The sequence below is a fragment of the Salarias fasciatus genome, chromosome 11 (genome assembly GCF_902148845.1).
Source record: "Salarias fasciatus chromosome 11, fSalaFa1.1, whole genome shotgun sequence".
Lineage (NCBI taxonomy): Eukaryota > Metazoa > Chordata > Actinopteri > Blenniiformes > Blenniidae > Salarias > Salarias fasciatus.
The window spans coordinates 34476673-34496022 of NC_043755.1; the positions used below are offsets into that span (position 1 = coordinate 34476673).

The window sequence follows — 19350 nt, forward strand, 5'->3', positions numbered from 1 at the left end:
GTGTTAGAATTTAATGTTATAATTTCAATGTTTGTAAATGAATTAACTATTTTAATATTGGTCATACCTTCATCATGGTTTTAGCTGTGATTAGCAATGGTTTTATTTCACAATTTCTGACCAATAAAATAATATTTTGCAGAGTATTTTTGTTCTATCATTTTATAGTAATTTATATGAAATTACAAATACTGATAAGCAGGGATGAGGAGTAACAGATGTAACAGTGGAATGCAGCAAACAATGTGAATGAAATCTTGTAAGGTACATAAAAAAATGTATGATCTGGACACAGTTATATCTGGTGCATTGCTTTATTACTTACTGTTACTGTTAAGTTACTGATTACATTTTGATAAATTGTAAGGGATTACATTTTTAAAGTAACCTTCCCAACCCTGCTGATGACTCATTCATTGGTTGCGTTAACCCACTAGCATGGGTACATTTGACCCATTTTTGAGTCAAAATCTTGACCCAGCTCGCAGGGTCAAACCTTCAACCCAAACGGCCGGGTAGAAAGAACCGGCAGCGGCTCGGTCCCTTCTGGACCCAGCTGGGTCAGCAGGTTCACCCAGTTTGGGTTATTTTTAACCCAGCAGTTTTAAGAGTGTACTGATTTTTTTCCTGTAATGCTTTGAGGCTCCGGTTTTATATTCTTAACTTTAAACAGTGTGTGTGTGTGTGTGTGTGTGTGTGTGTGTGTGTGTGTGTGTGTGTGTGTGTGTGTGTGCGCGCGCGTGTGCGCGCGTGTGTTCGCGCGCGCGTGCGTGTGTGTGTGTGTGTGTGCAGCAGCAGGTGTGTGTGATTATCTGCAGGTAAATGAGGCTGAAGCCCCGCCCCCTCCTCCAGGTGTGAGCTGTACTCTAGTGTGTGTAGATGTGTGTAGTGTGTGTGGTTTGGCTCGTGCTGCTGGCCCCCGCAGCAGGGGGGTCTCCGGACCCGGGCCCCCCGCCGGGCCCCCCTCCTTCCCCCCCGCCGCCCTACCTCCGCCTCCCGGTCTTCCTGGACTCCGCTCAGCCGCTGGTGGAGAAGCGGTTCTTCTCTCCGGTCCAGGGAACCGGGTTCGAGCCCCTGCCGGAGCGCGTGCGGGCAGTCCTGCTGCCGGTGCGGGCAAACGGCGCTGCGCGGCGCCGTGCTGCGGGACACGGCGTGAGCACGTGGTGCGAGCCTGACAGGGTGCGCGTGCGGGTGGAGAGGCGCGTGCTGGGCAGCGAGTTGCAGCCGGGGGCGCTCACGCTGGGCGCGTGCACGGCCAGCAGCGCCACCGGAGAGCACCTGTTCTTCGACTATGACGTCAGCAGGGTGGGAACGCGGCGCACGGTGAGCAGCAGACAGAACACCGGAGGCAGCGCGTCACACTGCCGCCTGCTGGCGGAAACGGGTCATTACGTTCAGAGGATCTTCTGAAAATTACATCTAAAGAATGAAAAAGAAGATGAAATGACCCAGACCCGCTCAGAACACGCGCTATGAGCCCGAACGTCACCAGTCACATTTACATCCAGGACACCGGAGCTTCAAAGCGACACTAAGGAACTTTCAGTTTTGGTTGATTTTGGCGGCGCCAGTGGACAAAGCGGTAGTGTTTGGCCTGAAGGAATACTACAGTTCCCATGAGGCCTAGCGCGTGGCGTGGTAAAATGCTGCTCCCGGTGGCGTGCTGTCGGACTGAACTCGCCGACATTTGTTTCCAGCGGCTGTGTGAAGGACGGATAGCGACGAGGTCATGAATCTAATGGTGGATAAACAATGTTCTATCATGACGTGACGCACGCCGTAAAGCAGTCCGCACATGTGGAGTGTTTTAGGCTGAATCCCATTTCACCCCTTAGCCCTCCCCCTATGAAACGGAGTGCTAAGGGGTAGGGGAGAAAGTCAACCCCTCCGAATTGGGACACCCCTCCGACAATCGCGTACGTCATCAGTAGTCGCCGCTGCCGATGACGTAGCAGATGCGACAATTATCTGCCGAAGAAGAATGTTTTTCTTACATTTTAAAACTTTATTAATTGACAAAATACTGACATTTATGAACGTCTTTCGTTGTGGACGCCGCCATCTTGCCGATCTTGGAAGGCTTTCTGAGAAATCTGTCATCCAGTGGCGCCGGTGGCGAGGGGCGCTTGTTTTGTTCGCCTGGACCGTCAGTGGCAGGTGGGGTTAGTTCACTTCCGCATTGGTGGGAGCGCTCGTTTCCCACCCGCGCATTCCAGACGGGCCGTGTTGAAGAAACCAGTTTATTGAAAATAATCGTCTATCTGTTGTGTTTGGAATGCGCCTGGAATGCGCGGGTGTGGAAACGAGCGCTCCCGTCAATGCGGAAGTGAATTAACCCCGCCCGCCAGGCATGATCTAGGCTTAAAGAACAAGCGCCCCTCGCCATCGGCCGATACCCCTCCGTTTGGAGTGTGCCTCGAGAGAATCTCCTTTTGGAGGGGTGACTGGCCCTCTTTCTTGGCCCTACCTCTCCGTCATAATGACAGTTGGGACACTCCTACCCTCCACGTGAACGCGCAAAACGAGGGGAAGGGCCAAGGGGAAGGGCTGAGGGGTGAAATGGGATTCAGCCTTAGTGAGCAGGGTTCCTCCCACCCTCCTCACAGCTGCTCAGTCCAAGTGAAGCAGTACTGACGCCCTCAGCCTGACAGAGGGTCATTCAGCTGCTGGAAGTCGATGTATCATCACAAAAGATATTTAGATGTTTTATTAAGGTTGAAAAGTTCCTTAGTGTAGGTTTAACACCAACACCGTCACTTAAACAGTCGTTCTAATCTGCTTAATCTGAGACTGTAATGTGATCACACACTGTTCCGCTGTCGTCTGAGAACATTCACTGTAATCTGAGAATATCTACTTTACTGTAATCTGACAACATGAAGATCTGAGACTGGTGCGGGGGAGTGACGGAGTGGGCGGGGCTTTATCAGAGGAGCCTGCACAGCTCCGCCTCCTCATGTTCCTCCAGGAGAACTTCCTGTTCCTGGAGAGAAGGACTCCAGTCCGGGCGTCATGGTGATCCGAGGTTCTGTGATCGATTGCTGGGTCTGTTTGAGGAATCACTCTGATCCTGGATCAGTTTCACCTGCTGGATGGATCCTGTGTTCTCATCCTGGATCGGTCTTTAGTGGAACCCATAATCCTGAACCCTCTGGCTCTGGACTGGAGGAGTCTGGATCAGTTATTGATCCTGGATTAGTTAATCCTGAACCCTCTGGCTCTGGTAATCTGAGAACATTTACTGTAATCTGACAGCATCTAGTTTATTGTAATCTGAGTACCTCTGTAGTCCACTAATCTGAGTATTTCTGGTGGATTGTAATTTGAGTATTTCTGGTGGATTGTAATCTGAGTTACGTTCCTTGTGAAGCCGCTGGGCTGGAAGCAGCAGAGGAACTGAAGGTGAAGTAATCCCAGCTCCAGTCTGTTGCTCTTCGCTGTCTGGACCTGTTCCAGGATTGGATCTGGACTCTGGTCCTGCTGACTGAGGTCCGGTTTGACTTCCTGTTGTTGTTCCTCCAGCTGACTGAGGACCAGGTGGTCTACACCAACACGCTCCGGTACGACCCCCCAGTCCGCCACGGCCCCGTCCGGCGGGCCGCCCCCTTCACCGTGCCGGTGGCCTGCAAGTTCAACAGGTGAGACCTGCAGGGGGGGTCCTGCAGAGACCTGCAAGGGGGGTCCTGCAGAGACCTGCAGATACCTGCAGGGGGGTCCTGCAGAGACCTGCAAGGGGGGTCCTGCAGAGACCTGCAGATACCTGCAGGGGGTGTCCTGCAGAGACCTGCAGAGACCTGCATGTGGACCTGAGTGAGGTCCACATGCAGGCAGACTCCATGGACACCCTTAAGAGGACCCGACAAAGACCTGCATGGGGTCCCTGCAGGATCCCTGCATGGACCTGCATGCAGTCTCAGGTCTGCAGGCGGACCCCGGTCAGGACTTTGTCCCCCCGCTGTGCCCCTCAGGTACCAGTACTCCTACAAGGTGGGCTACACCCCCAAGATCCGGCTCAACAAAGTCTTCAAGCAGATGCAGAACGGCGCCCGGTTCATCCTGACGCCCCGGAACGGTAAACCTGGCGGAACCCGCAGCGCCGGAACCTTCTGACCGCAGCCGGCTGACCGCGGGCCGGACTTCCTGTTGCAGCCCGGTGGGAGCGGCTGTCTCCATCCCACCGCCACGTCCTCGGGAGGCCCATGTTCTTCCAGGCCGAGGCGGCGCCCCTCCCCCCCGGCCAGCGCCTCTACGTGCACTCCTGCTACGCCACGCCCGCCGCGTCGCACCGCGCAGCGCCGCAGTTCCCCGTGGTCACCAACTTCGGGTAAGACACGGCGTCGCTGCCCCGGACGCCACCGGACAGCCGTCACGCCGCCGGACAGCCGTCACGCCGCCGGACAGCCGTCACGCCGCCGGACGGCGCCAGACGGCCGTCACGCCACCAGACAGCCGTCGCGCTGCCGGACGGCGCCAGACGGCCGTCACGCCACCAGACAGCCGTCGCGCTGCCGGGCGGCCGTCGCGCTGCCGGGCGGCCGTCGCGCCGCCGGACAGCCGTCACGCTGCCGGACGGCCGTCACGCCGCTGTTCTCTCTTCTCCCCCTCAGCTGCATGGCGGAAAGCAAAGATGGCCGCTCCAGGTTCTTTCGGCACGAGAACAACGTGGTCCGCTTCTCCGTGGACGCCTTCCTGTTCAAAGGCATGATGGGACAGGTGAGGACACCAGACCAGGACAGCGGTGGACACGCCTACAAGCTGCAGGGCGTTTCCACGGCAACCGCCTCACATGGAAACGCGGCACTTCAGTGGCGTTTCGGTTTCCATTCGCACGAGTCGCCACGAAGGAAACTTTTTGGAAACAGCTCCCTACGTGGAACTTTTCCAAAATGCTTCTGCTCCATCGCCATGGCAACGGCGGAAAACGCTGACCTGTCTTCTTTTAGACGGCGGTGACTCCGCTGATTCATAGACGGTGAATCTTCACTTGGAACGTGGTCGAAACGGGACCTGGACTCAGACCTGGGATTTCTCCGTACATCTGATAAGGTTTTCTGGTTTATTGAAGTCTTCACGTCTGAGAAAGACTTTTCCTGCGACGCCCTCCGGTGGGGACATGACACACTGCGTTCTGTCTGGAAGTACAGCGAGGAACCCGCTGTACGAAATTTTTCGGGCATTTTTGTCCTCAAACAGTAGAATAAGCCAGAAGAGCGATGGCTGAAAAACGGGCGCTTCTTTTTTCCCCCCCCTGTGTGATCTGGGTCCTTCTGGGGTCTTGTCGGGTCTGGGCTCTGGGGTCCTCGGGGGTCTGGCTCCTCGTCAGGCCTCAGGTGGATTAACGCTCTGTTGTCTTGCTCCGGCAGCTCTACATGCACTGCACCATGTCTGTGGGAAGCTCCGCCCCCTCGCCCACCGCCAAGTCCTGCAACTACGACAGGAAGTCCAGACGGTTCGGTTCCGGCAGAACTAAAGGGCCGCAGCGGGTCCCGACATGTCAGTGAGGTGTGCTGCTCTCTGGTCCTCAGCTGGGTGGAGCTGCTCGGGCCCGACGCCGTGTGCGACTGCTGCGACTCCACCTGCGGCGCTGCTGCCCCCGCTGGTCAGTCCTGCTCACTGCACTCACTGCTCACAGCGGGAGCTGCAGCTAGTTACTGCCTCAACTAGCTGGTTTAGTCTTCTGCTGATGTTACAGCTGTTAATGGAGCATCAGCAACTGCTCTGAAAGTCAGTCTCATCAGAGTTTCATCAGTTAGAGGAGGAAGATGCTCTATAGTCTGATGTCAGAGGAGGAAGATGCTCTATAGTCTGATGTCAGAGGAGGAAGATGCTCTATAGTCTGATGTCGGAGGAGGAAGATGCTCTATAGTCTGATGTCAGAGGAGGAAGATGCTCTATAGTCTGATGTCGGAGGAGGAAGATGCTCTATAGTCTGATGTCGGAGGAGGAAGATGCTCTATAGGTGGAGCTCAGCAGCAGCTGCTGACTCGGAGCCTCCTCTGCTCTGCAGCTCCTCAGGTGACCAGCAGCAGGGCGTGGGCCGTGGAGGCGGAGGTGAAGTCCAGAGACGGCCTCCAGGGGGAGCCGAGGTCCTCCAGCAGGGCTCCACTGGCGGCAGGACAGCCGAAGACCACCCTGGACACCACCCTGGACACCACCCTGGACACCACCCTGGACACCACCCAGGACACCACCCTGGACACCACCCTGGACACCACCCTGGACACCACCCAGGACACCACCCTGGACACCACCCAGGACACCACCCTGGACACCACCCTGGACACCACCCGAGAACCACACTGGCCCTACGGACACGGAGGAGTGGTGTGGGTGGAGGAAGACGAGGAGAGGCTGAAAGGCTCTGCTGTGTGGGGGGAGGAGGAGGAGGAGGAGGAGGAGGAGGAGGAGGGGAAGGTGGAGGGGGAGGAGATCACTGAAGCTGGCAGAATCTTTGAAGACATCTTTGATTTCCTCTAATAAAGCTGTTCAGAAGGGCGCCGGGTCGTCCGTGGTCGTCCCTGTCTCGCTTCGGGCCGATGCTTCCTGGAGAGACGCCATCTTTAGCTTCTGAAGCGCCGGGCCCGGCTTCGGTCCGGCGCTGAATGATTGGTGTTGAGATACTGACCAAAACGGTCTGAGCCTTCCCTCCTTAAAGGGGACATGTTCTGCGTTTTTCCCTTTGTGAAGAGTTTCCTATCGCAGTGTGTCGCTGCGTTATGGAAACGGTGTGTTTCCTCCCGTCTCGCTACGCCGCGCTTCAAAATGAAGCTGAAGCTGAAACAGTCGAGTTTGATTCAGGTCCCCTCATCCTGAAATAAGAGGATGAACTCCCCGTGCGTGCGTGCGTGCGTGCGTGCGTGCGTGCGTGCGTGTGTGTGTGTGTGTGCATGTGCGGGTGTTGCCAGCTGGTTTTTCATGTGCATTATTGCACTTGATCTGGTATTATTGGTTCACTGAGTATAACGGTATATATGTTGATTTGGAACTTCTGCAGTTATCATTACATTCGTTATAGTTAGTTTCATTCTGATACGTCTCGGGAAACCCGTGTCACGTGACCGCCCGGTCCACGCCAAGCTCGCGGTGTGGTCTTGTTATGTAGGGTAGGTCCACAGCCGGCTCGTGGCGGGCTGGCGTGTGGTGCAGAAATGTGATCGTGGCTGAGACGTGTAAGTTTCCGTCCATCCTCATTTGATTCACTGTTAACTTAATCCTAAATTATACTGCTTGTTGCACTGTGTGTTTCCACAGGGGACTTTTTCCTTGTTGACATTTATACAAAAGAAAACCCTTTTAAAACTGAGCTCAAAATAAAGACTTCGAGGCACTACGGTGTTCATTTCGAAGGGGCGACACGTGGCTCAGAAGCAGCCTGTCCTGAGGACTGCTCCTCAGAGCCACTTTTTACACCCTGGAACGCCGAGCAAAGCATGAATTCGGGGCAAACAAACTTAAACAGTATGTTTCTGGGCTTCTGAGGCCAAAACGACGTGAATGAAAAAAAGCATCATGCGTCCCTTTAAAGGTGAAAGGTCACCTGACACGAATGAACGAGGGGAGTTGGAGTCTTTGGGGTGCGAGCGCTATTTATTAGCTTAACATGAAGCTTACATGTGTTGCTATGAGACGATATTCTGTACAATCAGTTTTACAGTGTGGAACCAGCAGAAACGTTCGTCCTACAGTAAACCGTGAGGCTGGTCGTCGCAGCAGCTGGGTGAAACGGCAGATCGGCTCCTGACAGTGAGAAAAACAAACCGGTGAATTACATGTGGTGCAGTGAGTTCTCGGTACATGGACCCGGCTCCTGGAGAGTACGAGACCGGAGCGGGTTCTCCGCCGCGTTCTGGGTCAGAAAGGACGAAGAGAACGTCGTAATGCCTCTCGGGATCGGGCGCCGCGCCGCGCCGGTTCTCCGGCACACTTGGGTTCCTCTCCTGTTTTTTTCCTTGGGGGCGGAGCCTCAGTAGTACGAGCAGTGCGCGGCCGGGTGTCGCGTCATGGCCGACCCCGGGTACATGGGGTTGCTCGGCGAGTTCCAGTACGTCGGCGGGGGGGGCGAAAAAGTTCCCGGGGGAGACGGGCACGGGCGGCGGGTGGCCCCCCATGAAGTTCATTTTGGGCTGGTGGCTGTGGTACGGCTGCACGTAGGACATGTCGCCCGGGTACTTGGCCACGCCCCCGTCGGCGGCGTGGCTCTGGTGCGCCTGCGAGATGCCCTGGAAGTCGAACTTGTAGGCGTAGCGCTTGCCGTGCACCTTGGTCATGATGTTCTTGTCGTAGTAGTAGCGCAGCGCGCGGCTCAGCTTGTCGTAGTTCATGTTGGGCTTGCTCTTGCGCTCGCCCCAGCGCTTGGCCACCTCGTCCGGGTCCGTCATCTTGAACTCGCCGTTGCTGCCCTCCCAGGTGATGATGGCCGCGTTGCCGCTGTCCGACAGCAGCTCCAGCAGGAACTGCCACAGCTGGATCTGCCCCGAGCCTGAGGAGGGACACGGAACGGAGGGGTCACGGGGCGGGTCAGCCAGGACCGGGTTCTGGTCCCAAAGCGTCTGCTACCACTGGAAACCTGGTCCTGGTTCTGCCCGTCTAAGACTGTCTCTCTGCACTGGAAGAACAACGGATGTTGAAGATCAAAGGTTCTGTCCCTGATTTGGCCAGGTCCGGTTCTGCAGTCTCCTCTGAGTCTGGTTCTGCAGTCGCCTGAGTCTGGTTCTGCAGTCTCCTCTGAGTCCGGTTCTGCAGTCGCCTGAGTCTGGTTCTGCAGTCTCCTCTGAGTCCGGTTCTGCAGTCTCCTCTGAGTCTGGTTCTGCAGTCGCCTGAGTCTGGTTCTGCAGTCTCCTGAGTCTGGTTCTGCAGTCTCCTGAGTCTGGTTCTGCAGTCTCCTCTGAGTCCGGTTCTACAGTCTCCTCTGAGTGTGGATCTGCAGTCTCCTCTGGGTCTGGTTCTGCAGTCTCCTGAGTCTGGTTCTGCAGTCTCCTGAGTCTGGTTCTGCAGTCTCCTCTGAGTCTGGTTCTGCAGTCTCCTGAGTCTGGTTCTGCAGTCTCCTCTGAGTCTGGTTCTGCAGTCTCCTCTGAGTCTGGTTCTGCAGTCTCCTCTGAGTCTGGTTCTGCAGTCCCCTCTGAGTCTGGTTCTGCAGTCCCCTCTGAGTCTGGTTCTGCAGTCCCCTCTGAGTCTGGTTCTGCAGTCTCCTGAGTCCGGTTCTACAGTCTCCTCTGAGTCTGGTTCTGCAGTCTCCTGAGTCTGGTTCTGCAGTCTCCTGAGTCTGGTTCTGCAGTCCCCTCTGAGTCTGGTTCTGCAGTCTCCTGAGTCCGGTTCTACAGTCTCCTCTGGGTCTGGTTCTGCAGTCTCCTCTGGGTCTGGTTCTGCAGTCTCCTCTGGGTCTGGTTCTGCAGTCTCCTGAGTCTGGTTCTGCAGTCTCCTCTGAGTCTGGTTCTGCAGTCTCCTCTGGGTCTGGTTCTGCAGTCTCCTCTGGGTCTGGTTCTGCAGTCTCCTGAGTCTGGTTCTGCAGTCTCCTCTGAGTCTGGTTCTGCAGTCTCCTCTGAGTCTGGTTCTGCAGTCTCCTGAGTCTGGTTCTGCAGTCTCCTCTGAGTCTGGTTCTGCAGTCTCCTCTGAGTCTGGTTCTGCAGTCTCCTCTGAGTCTGGTTCTGCAGTCTCCTGAGTCTGGTTCTGCAGTCTCCTGAGTCTGGTTCTGCAGTCTCCTGAGTCTGGTTCTGCAGTCTCCTGAGTCCGGTTCTGCAGTCTCCTCTGGGTCCGGTTCTGCAGTCTCCTGAGTCCGGTTCTGCAGTCTCCTCTGGGTCCGGTTCTGCAGTCTCCTGAGTCCGGTTCTGCAGTCTCCTCTGGGTCCGGTCCTTTAGGGTTCTGCTCTCCTTGCTCAAGTCGACCTGTTGGTGTTTGGATCTTTCTAAATAAAGTTTTACTGAAGCAGCTAATGTAGCATTAGCTACTGTAGCATTAGCTAATGCTACATTAGCTTGCTGCTCCTCCTGACTGTTTCTGCCCTTCAGACGTTCTGCTGGGAGCATGAGAACCTGGAGAACCTGGGGAACGCCACGCCAGGCCGGGCGCGGTTCCACCGAATGCGACCTTTTCACTGTGCGTCTTGGAGGCGGCGGCCGTCGGTTGAAAACCTACCGACGGGCCGGTGAGCGCCGGGGTCGGGGAGCTTGTACGGGCCGTGTTTGGCCGTTCGGGTCTTGGCTGAGCCGAGGCCGTCTGAGGAAACAGCAGCAGAACGTCACCGGGGGAACCGGGCCGGGCCGGGCCCAGGCGCGTGCATGTGTGCGTGTGCATGTGTGCGTGTGCGTGTGTGTGGCGGTTCTCGCGTCGCCAAAGCAGACAGTGTAAAGGCCTCATCGGTGCCGTCCAGGTCCGTCCGGGTTCCGGCGGGACGCTCTCACCTGGGTTGGCCAGCCGGCTGCTGATTGGTCCTAACGTCTGGTACGGGTCTGAGGACACAGAGCAGGACGTTCTCTCAGCACGGTTCTCTCAGAGCACGTCAGGTTCTGACCCACGAACACAAGAACAACTTCAAGTAGGAGAACTTCTGAAACTCCAGAAACCCCAGTTCAAACCTGATGCCGCTCAGCCAGGCTGCTGGAGCAAACGCTGACTCATGCTACATGCTACATGCTAAAGAGCTTCAGGCTCACACACCAGTGATGCTACATGCTACATGCTAAATAGCTTCAGGCTCACACACTAGTGATGCTACATGCTACATGCTAAAGAGCTTCAGGCTCACACACTAGTGATGCTACATGCTACATGCTAAAGAGATGCAGATCCTAGAACCCTAGGAACGGAACCCTTTCAGTGGTGGTACTCCTTTTGCTTGGTTCCCTCCCTGGAACCCGTTCCGGACTTGGAGGATCTCACCTGGAACCACTCTGGACGTGGACTCTGTGATCCTGGTGCCGTGCTGATGCTCCATGGAAGAACCTGGAAGTCAGAGCGGAGGATCAGTGGGACTCGGACCGGGTTTCCTCTGCGTGTCCAGATGTGGTCGTTCGTTTTCCGGCTGTCTGAGCTTCATCTTTCCCTCTGAGTCCTCCTGTCCTGTTCTCTCTTCGTTTCTCTGGCTCCAGCAGTGAAATCCAAGGTTCTCCTGCGGTGCTGTAGCAACGTTCCTCCGCCCGACAGAGGCCTCTAGTGGCAACAGGTGGAACGTATGCTTTATGTTCAAAGGTTACAGGAGCAGAACTCAACTTCACTAATCGTCCAGAAAACCCCTGGTGTGTCTGATTATTTAAAGCTTCTTTAAAATTCTCTTTGGAAAAAGTATGTAAGACAATTAAAGTTAACTGATCGGAAAGAAAAGAAGCTTTTGGGTGTGGTTTTAATGTCGGTGTGAAGAATCTGAGGCGGGGAATCGTGTCTGGAAGCTTCCATCAGAACGAAACTGTTTCTGGATCCAGTTTAACTGATCAAACCCGACCAGCAGGGGGGCTCTGCACGTGCTCAGTGGAGGCCATCAGAACCCGGACTTCCTCCAGGGGGCCTCCCAGTCCAGGTTCTCCTGGTCCCAGTCCTTGTCCCGGTCCAGATTCTGCTGGCCCTGGTCCCAGTAAAGATTGTAGGGTTGCGGTCCTTTTCCTGGTTCTAGTCCAGACTATCCTGGTCCTGGTCCCGGTCCTAGTCCAGACTCTCCTGATCCCAGTCCTGGTCTTGGTCCTGGTCTAGACTCTCCTGGTCCTGGTCCCAGTCCTGGTCCCGGTACAGATTCTCCTGGTCCTGGTCACAGTCCAAATTGTATGGTCCTGGTCCTTCTCCTGGTTCCAGTCCAGACTCTCCTGGCCCTAGTCCTGGTCCTGGTCCATTGTCCACTGGTTTCATGACAGAAACAACCAACAGAACCAACCAGTGGACCAACATGAGAACTCGGTGTTCCTGCCGTTGCCGTGGAAACGGACATTGTTTTCAAAACGTCATTTTCAGAAACAAGACCTGAAAGCAAGCTGGACTTCAAATGAAACCTATGAGAGAACCAGGTCCAGAAGAACCGGCCAGACCTAGAGAACCAGATCTGAGCGACTCTTTCAGGATCAGGAGGTCCGCTTCCTGGCCCGGTTCCTGGTTCGGGTCCAGGTCCGGTTCCAGGTCCGGGGCCAGTGTGTCGGTACCTTTGGGTCCTCCGGTCATGGTGTTGGTGGACCAGCTGTTCCTGCGGCCGATCTCCTCGAAGCTGCTCTCTGGAGACAAAGACAGACCTGAGACTGAGACGGAGGACAAGACTGAAGACAAGACGGAGGACAAGACTGAAGACAAGGCTGAGGACAAGACTGAAGATAAGACGGAGGACAAGACAGGACAAGACTGAGGACAAGACTGAAGACAAGACTGAAGACGAGGCTGAGGACAAGACTGAAGACAAGACGGAGGGCAGAGGGACAGAGGACAGGGACAGGAAGGAAGCGGCGGCGATGAGCCGGAGGTCTGAAGACGACCCGGCTTCTTGGGTGGAGGGTTCTTTTGTTTGGACCACCAGATTGTGGATTGTGTCCCCCGAGCGGGTCCCAGACCTCCCGTTTCCTCTGTCGCTGCAGCTGCTTCCTGCCTGAAACTGTCCGTCCACAGCTCTCCTCCCATCATGCTTTGTTCTTTCTGTCTTCAGAAACCGTCCAACGGCTCGGAAACCTTTTCACCACGACTGAAACCTTCAGGGACCATCTGCAGCTGCCCGGGGTCCCAGGTCTGAGGCTGGGGGGCCAGCAGGGGGGGCAGACCCCCTAAGACCCTCAGACCCCACACAGACCTCCAGACCCCCCACACAGACCCCCATACCCCCCACACAGACCCCCAGACAGACCCCCAATACAGACCCCCCCCCCCCCCCCCCCCCCCCCCCCCCCCCCCCCCCCCCCCCCCCCCCCCCCCACAGACCCCAACAGCGACTCCCAGCAGCCCATGGTGCCTCACCTGCTTTCACCTGCAGCCTGGGCGGAGCGGGCGGGGGTGGGGGTGGGGGGGCGGGTGGGGGTGGGGTGGTGTTGGAGGCCGTCGGGTACGAGAACGTCGGACTACCTGCAGCACAGAAGAACATGGAAGTGAACCTTTGTTCCTTAACGGGACCAGTTCCTGTTCCTGAGGAACCCGGCTGGAACCGACAGACCATCAGGCTCCGGGTCCGGAACCGAGAACAGAGACTCTGCTGGAGAACGTCTGACAGCTGACAGCAGGGGGCGCTACAGCCCAGCCCAGCTCAGAGAACAGCTTGAAGACGAGCATCAGACGACAGAGCATCTTCCTCCGACCGGCAGACTGTCTCTACACTCTACACCTGTGGACGTCTCCCTGTTGAAATTGATGGGTTTTAATGGGTTCCGGGTTCCGGGCCGGGTTCTCGAGGGTCTCACTCTGTCGGAGGTAGCTGAGGTGGGACAGCAGGATGTCGGCGTTGTAGGCCGAGGTGAGCCGCATCATGTCGTCCTTGGTCATCTTGCAGAGCGCCTTGCCGTCCAGCGGCTGGAACAGGACGGCGTCCACCTCCTCCAGGACGTACTCCTTGATGGCCCAGTCCAGCCACTGCCGCACGTGGTCCTGCGTCCACACCTCCGGGTCTGAGGGGGCGGGGCAGGGGGCGGGGCAGGGGGCGGAGACCACAGGCAGACGTCAGGGCATTGGCACAAATCAAAAACCGGCGCAGGAACAGTCGACGGTGAAGGCCTCGTTCCCATGACAACGGCTCAACTGGAAACACGCTCGCACTGAAAACGGCGTCCGTTTCCATGGAAACAGCAGGAACTGCGTTTCTTCCTGATGAAACCACAGAGTTTCAGAAAAGGTGCTCTAAATGATTAAAAAAACAAAACTTTAAACTGTGGAGAAAAGTTTGCTCTGAGGAGACGAGGAGAACCCCGACGTTTGAATCCCGGCTTCCTGCAGAGCGTCCAGAGAAACGCCGGAGCGCTCCCGTCTGAGCCCGGACTCCAGGAAGTCCCTTCCCAGCGGCGAACAATGGCTGAGAGCAGCCGCTAGCAGCTGGGGGGGGGGGGGGGGGGGGGCACCGCGCCCTGCGGCCCCCATTGTTCTCTGTGCACCACCACGTGACGGCGTGACGCCACGTCCGAGTATTATGAGGCCAGAACCGCCGGCGCCACCTGCTGAGACGGCAGAGAACTGCCCCCACAGTGAGAACTGCCCCCACAGGGAGAACTGCCCCCACGGTGAGAACTGCCCCCACAGGGAGAACTGCCCCCACAGTGAGAACTGCCCCCACAGGGAGAACTGCCCCCACAGGGAGAACTGCCCCCACGGTGAGAACTGCCCCCACAGTGAGAACTGCCCCCACGGTGAGAACTGCCCCACAGGGAGAACTGCCCCCACGGTGAGAACTGCCCCCACAGTGAGAACTGCCCCCACAGGGAGAACTGCCCCCACAGTGAGAACTGCCCCCACGGTGAGAACTGCCCCCAAGGCGAGAACTACCCCCACAATGAGAACTGCCCCCACGGTGAGAACTGCCCCCAAGGCGAGAACTGCCCCCACAATAAGAACTGCCCCCACAGGGAGAACTGCCCCCACAATAAGAACTACCCCCACAGTGAGAACTGCCCCCACGGTGAGAACTGCCCCCAAGGCGAGAACTACCCCCACAATGAGAACTGCCCCCACGATGAGAACTGCCCCCACGGTGAGAACTGCCCCCAAGGCGAGAACTGCCCCCACAGGGAGAACTGCCCCCACAATGAGAACTACCCCCACAATGAGAACTGCCCCCACGGTGAGAACTGCCCCCAAGGCGAGAACTGCCCCCACAATAAGAACTGCCCCCACAGGGAGAACTGCCCCCACAATAAGAACTACCCCCACGGTGAGAACTGCCCCCACGGTGAGAACTGCCCCCAAGGCGAGAACTACCCCCACAATGAGAACTGCCCCCACGGTGAGAACTGCCCCCAAGGCGAGAACTGCCCCCACAATAAGAACTGCCCCCACAGGGAGAACTGCCCCCACAATAAGAACTACCCCCACGGTGAGAACTGCCCCCACGGTGAGAACTGCCCCCACGGTGAGAACTGCCCCCACAGTAAGAACTGCCCCCACGGCGAGAACTGAGGGTGGTGGATGGAGCGGCGACTCCGACCACGCTACAGGAAACCTGGAAACCGCGCCGGGCGTCCAGAACAGCGCCGGATCAGGATCAGGATCAGGATCAGGATTAGGATCAGGATCAGGATCAGGATCAGGATCAGACGTCTCGGTCTGGAGGACGGTTTGGTTTTTACTTCGTGTGAAGTGAACTTCGTGACGACGGCAGAACCCTGGAGGTTCCGGGTCAGGATACTGCAGAACCACAGTCCCTGCTGCTCAGCAGCCCAGGGGAATCATGGGACATTCATGATGTCATTCAAAATGGCCACCTCCATGAGCGCCGTTAGCATGTTGGCACTCGCGACCAGGAGTGTGTTCAGAGAGGCTCTGAGCGCCGTTGTCATGGAAACAGACACAAAACGCTACCGAGGTTCCGTTTTCCCGCGGCGGAGTGGGCGGAGCCTGGCGGCAAGAGCGAGACCGACCTGCCGGCACGATGACCCTCTTCTCCTCGGTGGGCGGGGTCGGGGTCTGCGGGCTGACCCGGGGATCCGAGTACGAGGTGTGGTACGGCATGGGGTCGCCGCCGCTGCCGCCGCCGCTGGTGTGTCTGGAGCGCTTGGCGACGCTGCAGTCCACCGGCGACTCACGGCTGCAGGAGGGGAGGTCAGAGGTCACAGAGGTGAGTCAGGAGGGCAGACCGCACTCATCCAGGTCAAGGTCACAGGGTCATTCTGCTTCCCTGAAAACCTCGACAGGAATCTCATTCAGGAGGGAAACAGAGCTCCGCCCACCCTGCGGCCCCGCCCCCCCGGTCTCACCTGGTTCCATTGACGTGCTCCCCTCTTTTCCCAGAGTTCTGTGCGGCAGACCCCGCCCACTCCACGTCTGGGGCCTCGGGGTCGGGTTTGGGCGGGGCTCCGTAGCCGCCGGGCGACGTCATCTCGGTCTTCATGTGCAGGAGGGGGGCGGCGGCGTAGGGGGGCGGGGCTTCGAAGAGGGGCTGATCCTCGCTGACCACCGACAGAGCTTCCTGCGAGAGACGAGCAGCTCCGTCACCACGGCAACAACAACCTCCGCCCTCCCCAGGAGGGCCTCCACCCCGTCTACCCCATCACCCCATCACCCCATCACCCCAACCCATCTGCCCCACCTGCCCCATCTACCCCATCACCCCAACCCATCTGCCCCACCTGCCCCATCTACCCCATCACCCCAACCCATCTGCCCCACCTGCCCCATCTACCCCATCACCCCAACCCATCTGCCCCATCTGCCCCATCTACCCCATCACCCCAACCCATCTGCCCCACCTGCCCCATCTACCCCATCACCCCAACCCATCTGCCCCATCTGCCCCATCTACCCCATCACCCCAACCTATCTGCCCCACCTGCCCCTGCGGGGAGCTGGCTGTTTGCCCCTCAGGGGGCAGCAGGTGGTGAATTCTCCTTTTCAGAAATGATGATGATATTAAAATCCAACGTCTACAACCAGAACGGAATAACAGCCACATGGCGGAGGCCCGCACGGCGGCCATCTTGAAAAATGGCCGCCACGTTGATGTTCCACTGCTGGTCCTGTTTTCTGCAGCAGCGACCGAGAAGCGAGGTTCAAGCTGGACCTTATGTTTACATCAAACTCACTTCTGCTGCTTCTGAGTTAACTGGCGGCATCAGGGCGCATGGCGGCCATCTTGGAAATGGACACAAAGTGACGTAGCAGGAACAAAACTCACATTAAATCCCCGTATGTACGATTCCACACAGAATCAACACTAAAGTGTGTGTGTGTGTGTGTGTGTGTGTGTGAGTGTGGGTGTGTGTGTGTTTAGAGGAGCATGCATTGTCTCCGGGCCTCCTACGTCAGCGCCGCCCTCTCTGCAGCCTGCAGGAAGCGCGGCCGCCATGTGCTCAGGAACCTTCAGGAACCTTCAGGAACCTTTGGGCACCAGGGAGGAAACACGGGAATGTGGGTCACTGTGGAGCTGGAAAACAACCCCATGCAGCTCTGATTGCTGTGTGTGTGTGTGTGTGTGTGTGTGTGTGTGTGTGTGTGTGTGTGTGTGTGTGTGTGTGTGTGTGTGTGTGTGTGTGTGTGTGTGTGTGGTGTGTGTGTGTGTGTGTGTGTGTGTGTGTGTGTGTGTGTGTGTGTGTGTGTGTTCAGCTCCATTGTTTCCTCCACATTGTAAACTCCATCTGAAATCATGGCCGAGGCTGGAATTTCCTGCAGAGTCACAGACGCTTCTCTGTAGTTGAAGTTCCATCAGTCAGACGAGGAAGATGCTCTATAATCAGCTACCTGCTATTGTAGCATGCTAATGCTAATCACAGCTCCCGCGGCTACATGCTAACGCTAATGCTTTTCCCAGTGGGACAAGTTTGAAGTTGCCGTCGGGAGAAGTGAGTCAGTCCAGGAATGCTGAGGCTGTAAACAGGAGTTTGGTCCAATCGTCACTGAGCTAGCTTCCAATGTTAACGCTAACGCAGCCTCTCAGAATAAAGTCACGAGCCCACTGAGACGGTAACGACTGGAGCTACGCTTACTGACGGCCGCCGTCCCGACCACCCGGAAACACATGAACGCACAGGGAGAACATGCAGACCGCGGCCTGGAGTCACACCCTGACTGGTTTGTTTTCCTGGACGGAGCTGCCGCCGCCGCCGCCGCCACCGCCGCCACCGCCGCCTCTTACTCTCTTCGTTCTGTTTTGCAGAAGTGAAACAGCAGCGAGAGCAGGACTTTAGCCGAGCAGCTGCTCCTCCGGACCAAGTCCAAAACTCCTCATTTAAAACACTTTCACTGCTTTAATGGTCCGGATCTGGTCCTGTTCTGGTCCTGGTCTGGTTCTATGTTGTAGTCTGCTCTGGTCTGGTTCTGTTCTGGTTCTACTTTTAATCCTGTTGTTGTAAAACAGCCAAAACGACTTAAACAGCGAACACAACAACACTGACGACAACAACAACCAGTGAAACGAAAAGGGTTGAAACAGCAACAACCGCTAAAAGTAACAATAACAACTGCTGAAACAACAACCGCTAAAGCAACAACAACAACCGCTAAAGCAACAACATTAACAACTGCTAAAACGACAACCGCTCAAGCAACAACAACCGCTTAAGCAACAACAACAACCGCTAAAGCAACAACAACTGCTGAAACAACAACCGCTATAGGAACAACAACAATTGCTAAAGCAACAACAACAACTGCTAAAACAACAACCGCTAAAGCAACAACAACAACCGCTAAAGCAACAACATTAACAACTGCTAAAACAACAACCACTCAAGCAACAACAACAACCGCTTAAGCAACAACAACAACAACCGCTAAAGCAACAACAACTGCTAAAACAACAACCGCTAAAGCAACAACAACCGCTAAAGCAACAACAACAACTGCTAAAGCAACAACAACCGCTAAAGCAACAACAACAACTGCTAAAGCAACAACCGCTAAAGCAACAACCGCTAAAGCAACAACAACAACCGCTATAGCAACAACAACCGCTAAAGCAACAACAACAACTGCTAAAGCAACAACCGCTAAAGCAACAACAACAACCGCTATAGCAACAACCGCTAAAGCAACAACAACAACCGTTAAAGCAACAACAACCGCTAAAGCAACAACAACCGCTAAAGCAACAACCGCTAAAGCAACAACAACCGCTAAAGCAACAACCGCTAAAGCAACAACAACAACCGTTAAAGCAACAACAACCGCTAAAGCAACAACAACAACTGCTAAAGCAACAACCGCTAAAGCAACAACAACCGCTAAAGCAACAACTGCTAAAGCAACAACAACAACCGCTATAGCAACAACAACCGCTAAAGCAACAACAACCGCTAAAGCAACAACAGCAGCTGCATCACTGCTTCCAGTGTTTCGAGAAAGATACAAAAAATACTAAAATGTCTAAAAGGATAAATAGTTTGTTGGATGGATGGATGGATGGATGGATGAGGATGAATGAATGATGGTGAATGAGGACATGAACAGCCTGGAGTCTAAACTTCATTAAATTCCTGCTGCAGTTTATTTGGGCTCCATCAGTGAGAGAGAGGCAGAGAGGAGCTCAGACCAGGACACGGACCCTCCTGGGTCTGGTGGGACTCCAGATCCAGAGCAGGTCCAGAACGGATCAGATCCAGATCCAGAGCAGGTCCAGAACGGATCAGATCCCGATCCAGAGCAGGTACAGAACGGATCAGATCCAGATCCAGAGCAGGTCCAGAACGGATCAGATCCAGATCCAGAGCAGGTCCAGAACGGATCAGATCCAGATCCAGAGCAGGTCCAGAACGGATCAGA

At 56.0% G+C, this 19350-nt stretch overlaps 2 protein-coding genes across 2 annotated transcripts in view; one reads left to right on the top strand and one right to left on the bottom strand.

Annotated features, from left to right (window-relative positions):
* The first annotated feature begins 438 nt into the window (after positions 1–438).
* On the top strand, positions 439–5664 carry zp3d.2 (zona pellucida glycoprotein 3d tandem duplicate 2). The gene is made up of 8 exons (XM_030103504.1): positions 439–442; positions 926–1323; positions 3523–3638; positions 3969–4072; positions 4150–4324; positions 4608–4713; positions 5364–5449; positions 5526–5664. The coding sequence occupies exons 1-8, from the start codon at positions 439–441 to the stop codon at positions 5662–5664; spliced, it is 1128 nt and encodes a 375-aa protein (XP_029959364.1).
* A 2166-nt stretch (positions 5665–7830) lies between these two features.
* Positions 7831–19350, bottom strand: part of LOC115397351 (Friend leukemia integration 1 transcription factor) — a 16882-nt gene continuing 5362 nt past the window's right edge. The window contains 10 exon segments of the mRNA XM_075410445.1: positions 7831–8047; positions 8049–8479; positions 10132–10212; positions 10398–10445; positions 10876–10938; positions 12120–12188; positions 12916–13020; positions 13353–13556; positions 15516–15682; positions 15852–16063. Of these exon segments, the coding sequence (XP_075266560.1) occupies positions 7964–8047; positions 8049–8479; positions 10132–10212; positions 10398–10445; positions 10876–10938; positions 12120–12188; positions 12916–13020; positions 13353–13556; positions 15516–15682; positions 15852–16063 (1464 nt within the window). The 3' untranslated portion in view covers positions 7831–7963.

Excerpts from the sequence above, each read along its gene's own strand:
- zp3d.2 (XM_030103504.1), top strand. Across the intron at positions 4,073-4,149 it reads CATCCTGACGCCCCGGAACG|CCCGGTGGGAGCGGCTGTCT; the intron begins GTAAACCTGGCG and ends TTCCTGTTGCAG. Across the intron at positions 4,325-4,607 it reads CCCGTGGTCACCAACTTCGG|CTGCATGGCGGAAAGCAAAG; the intron begins GTAAGACACGGC and ends TCTCCCCCTCAG.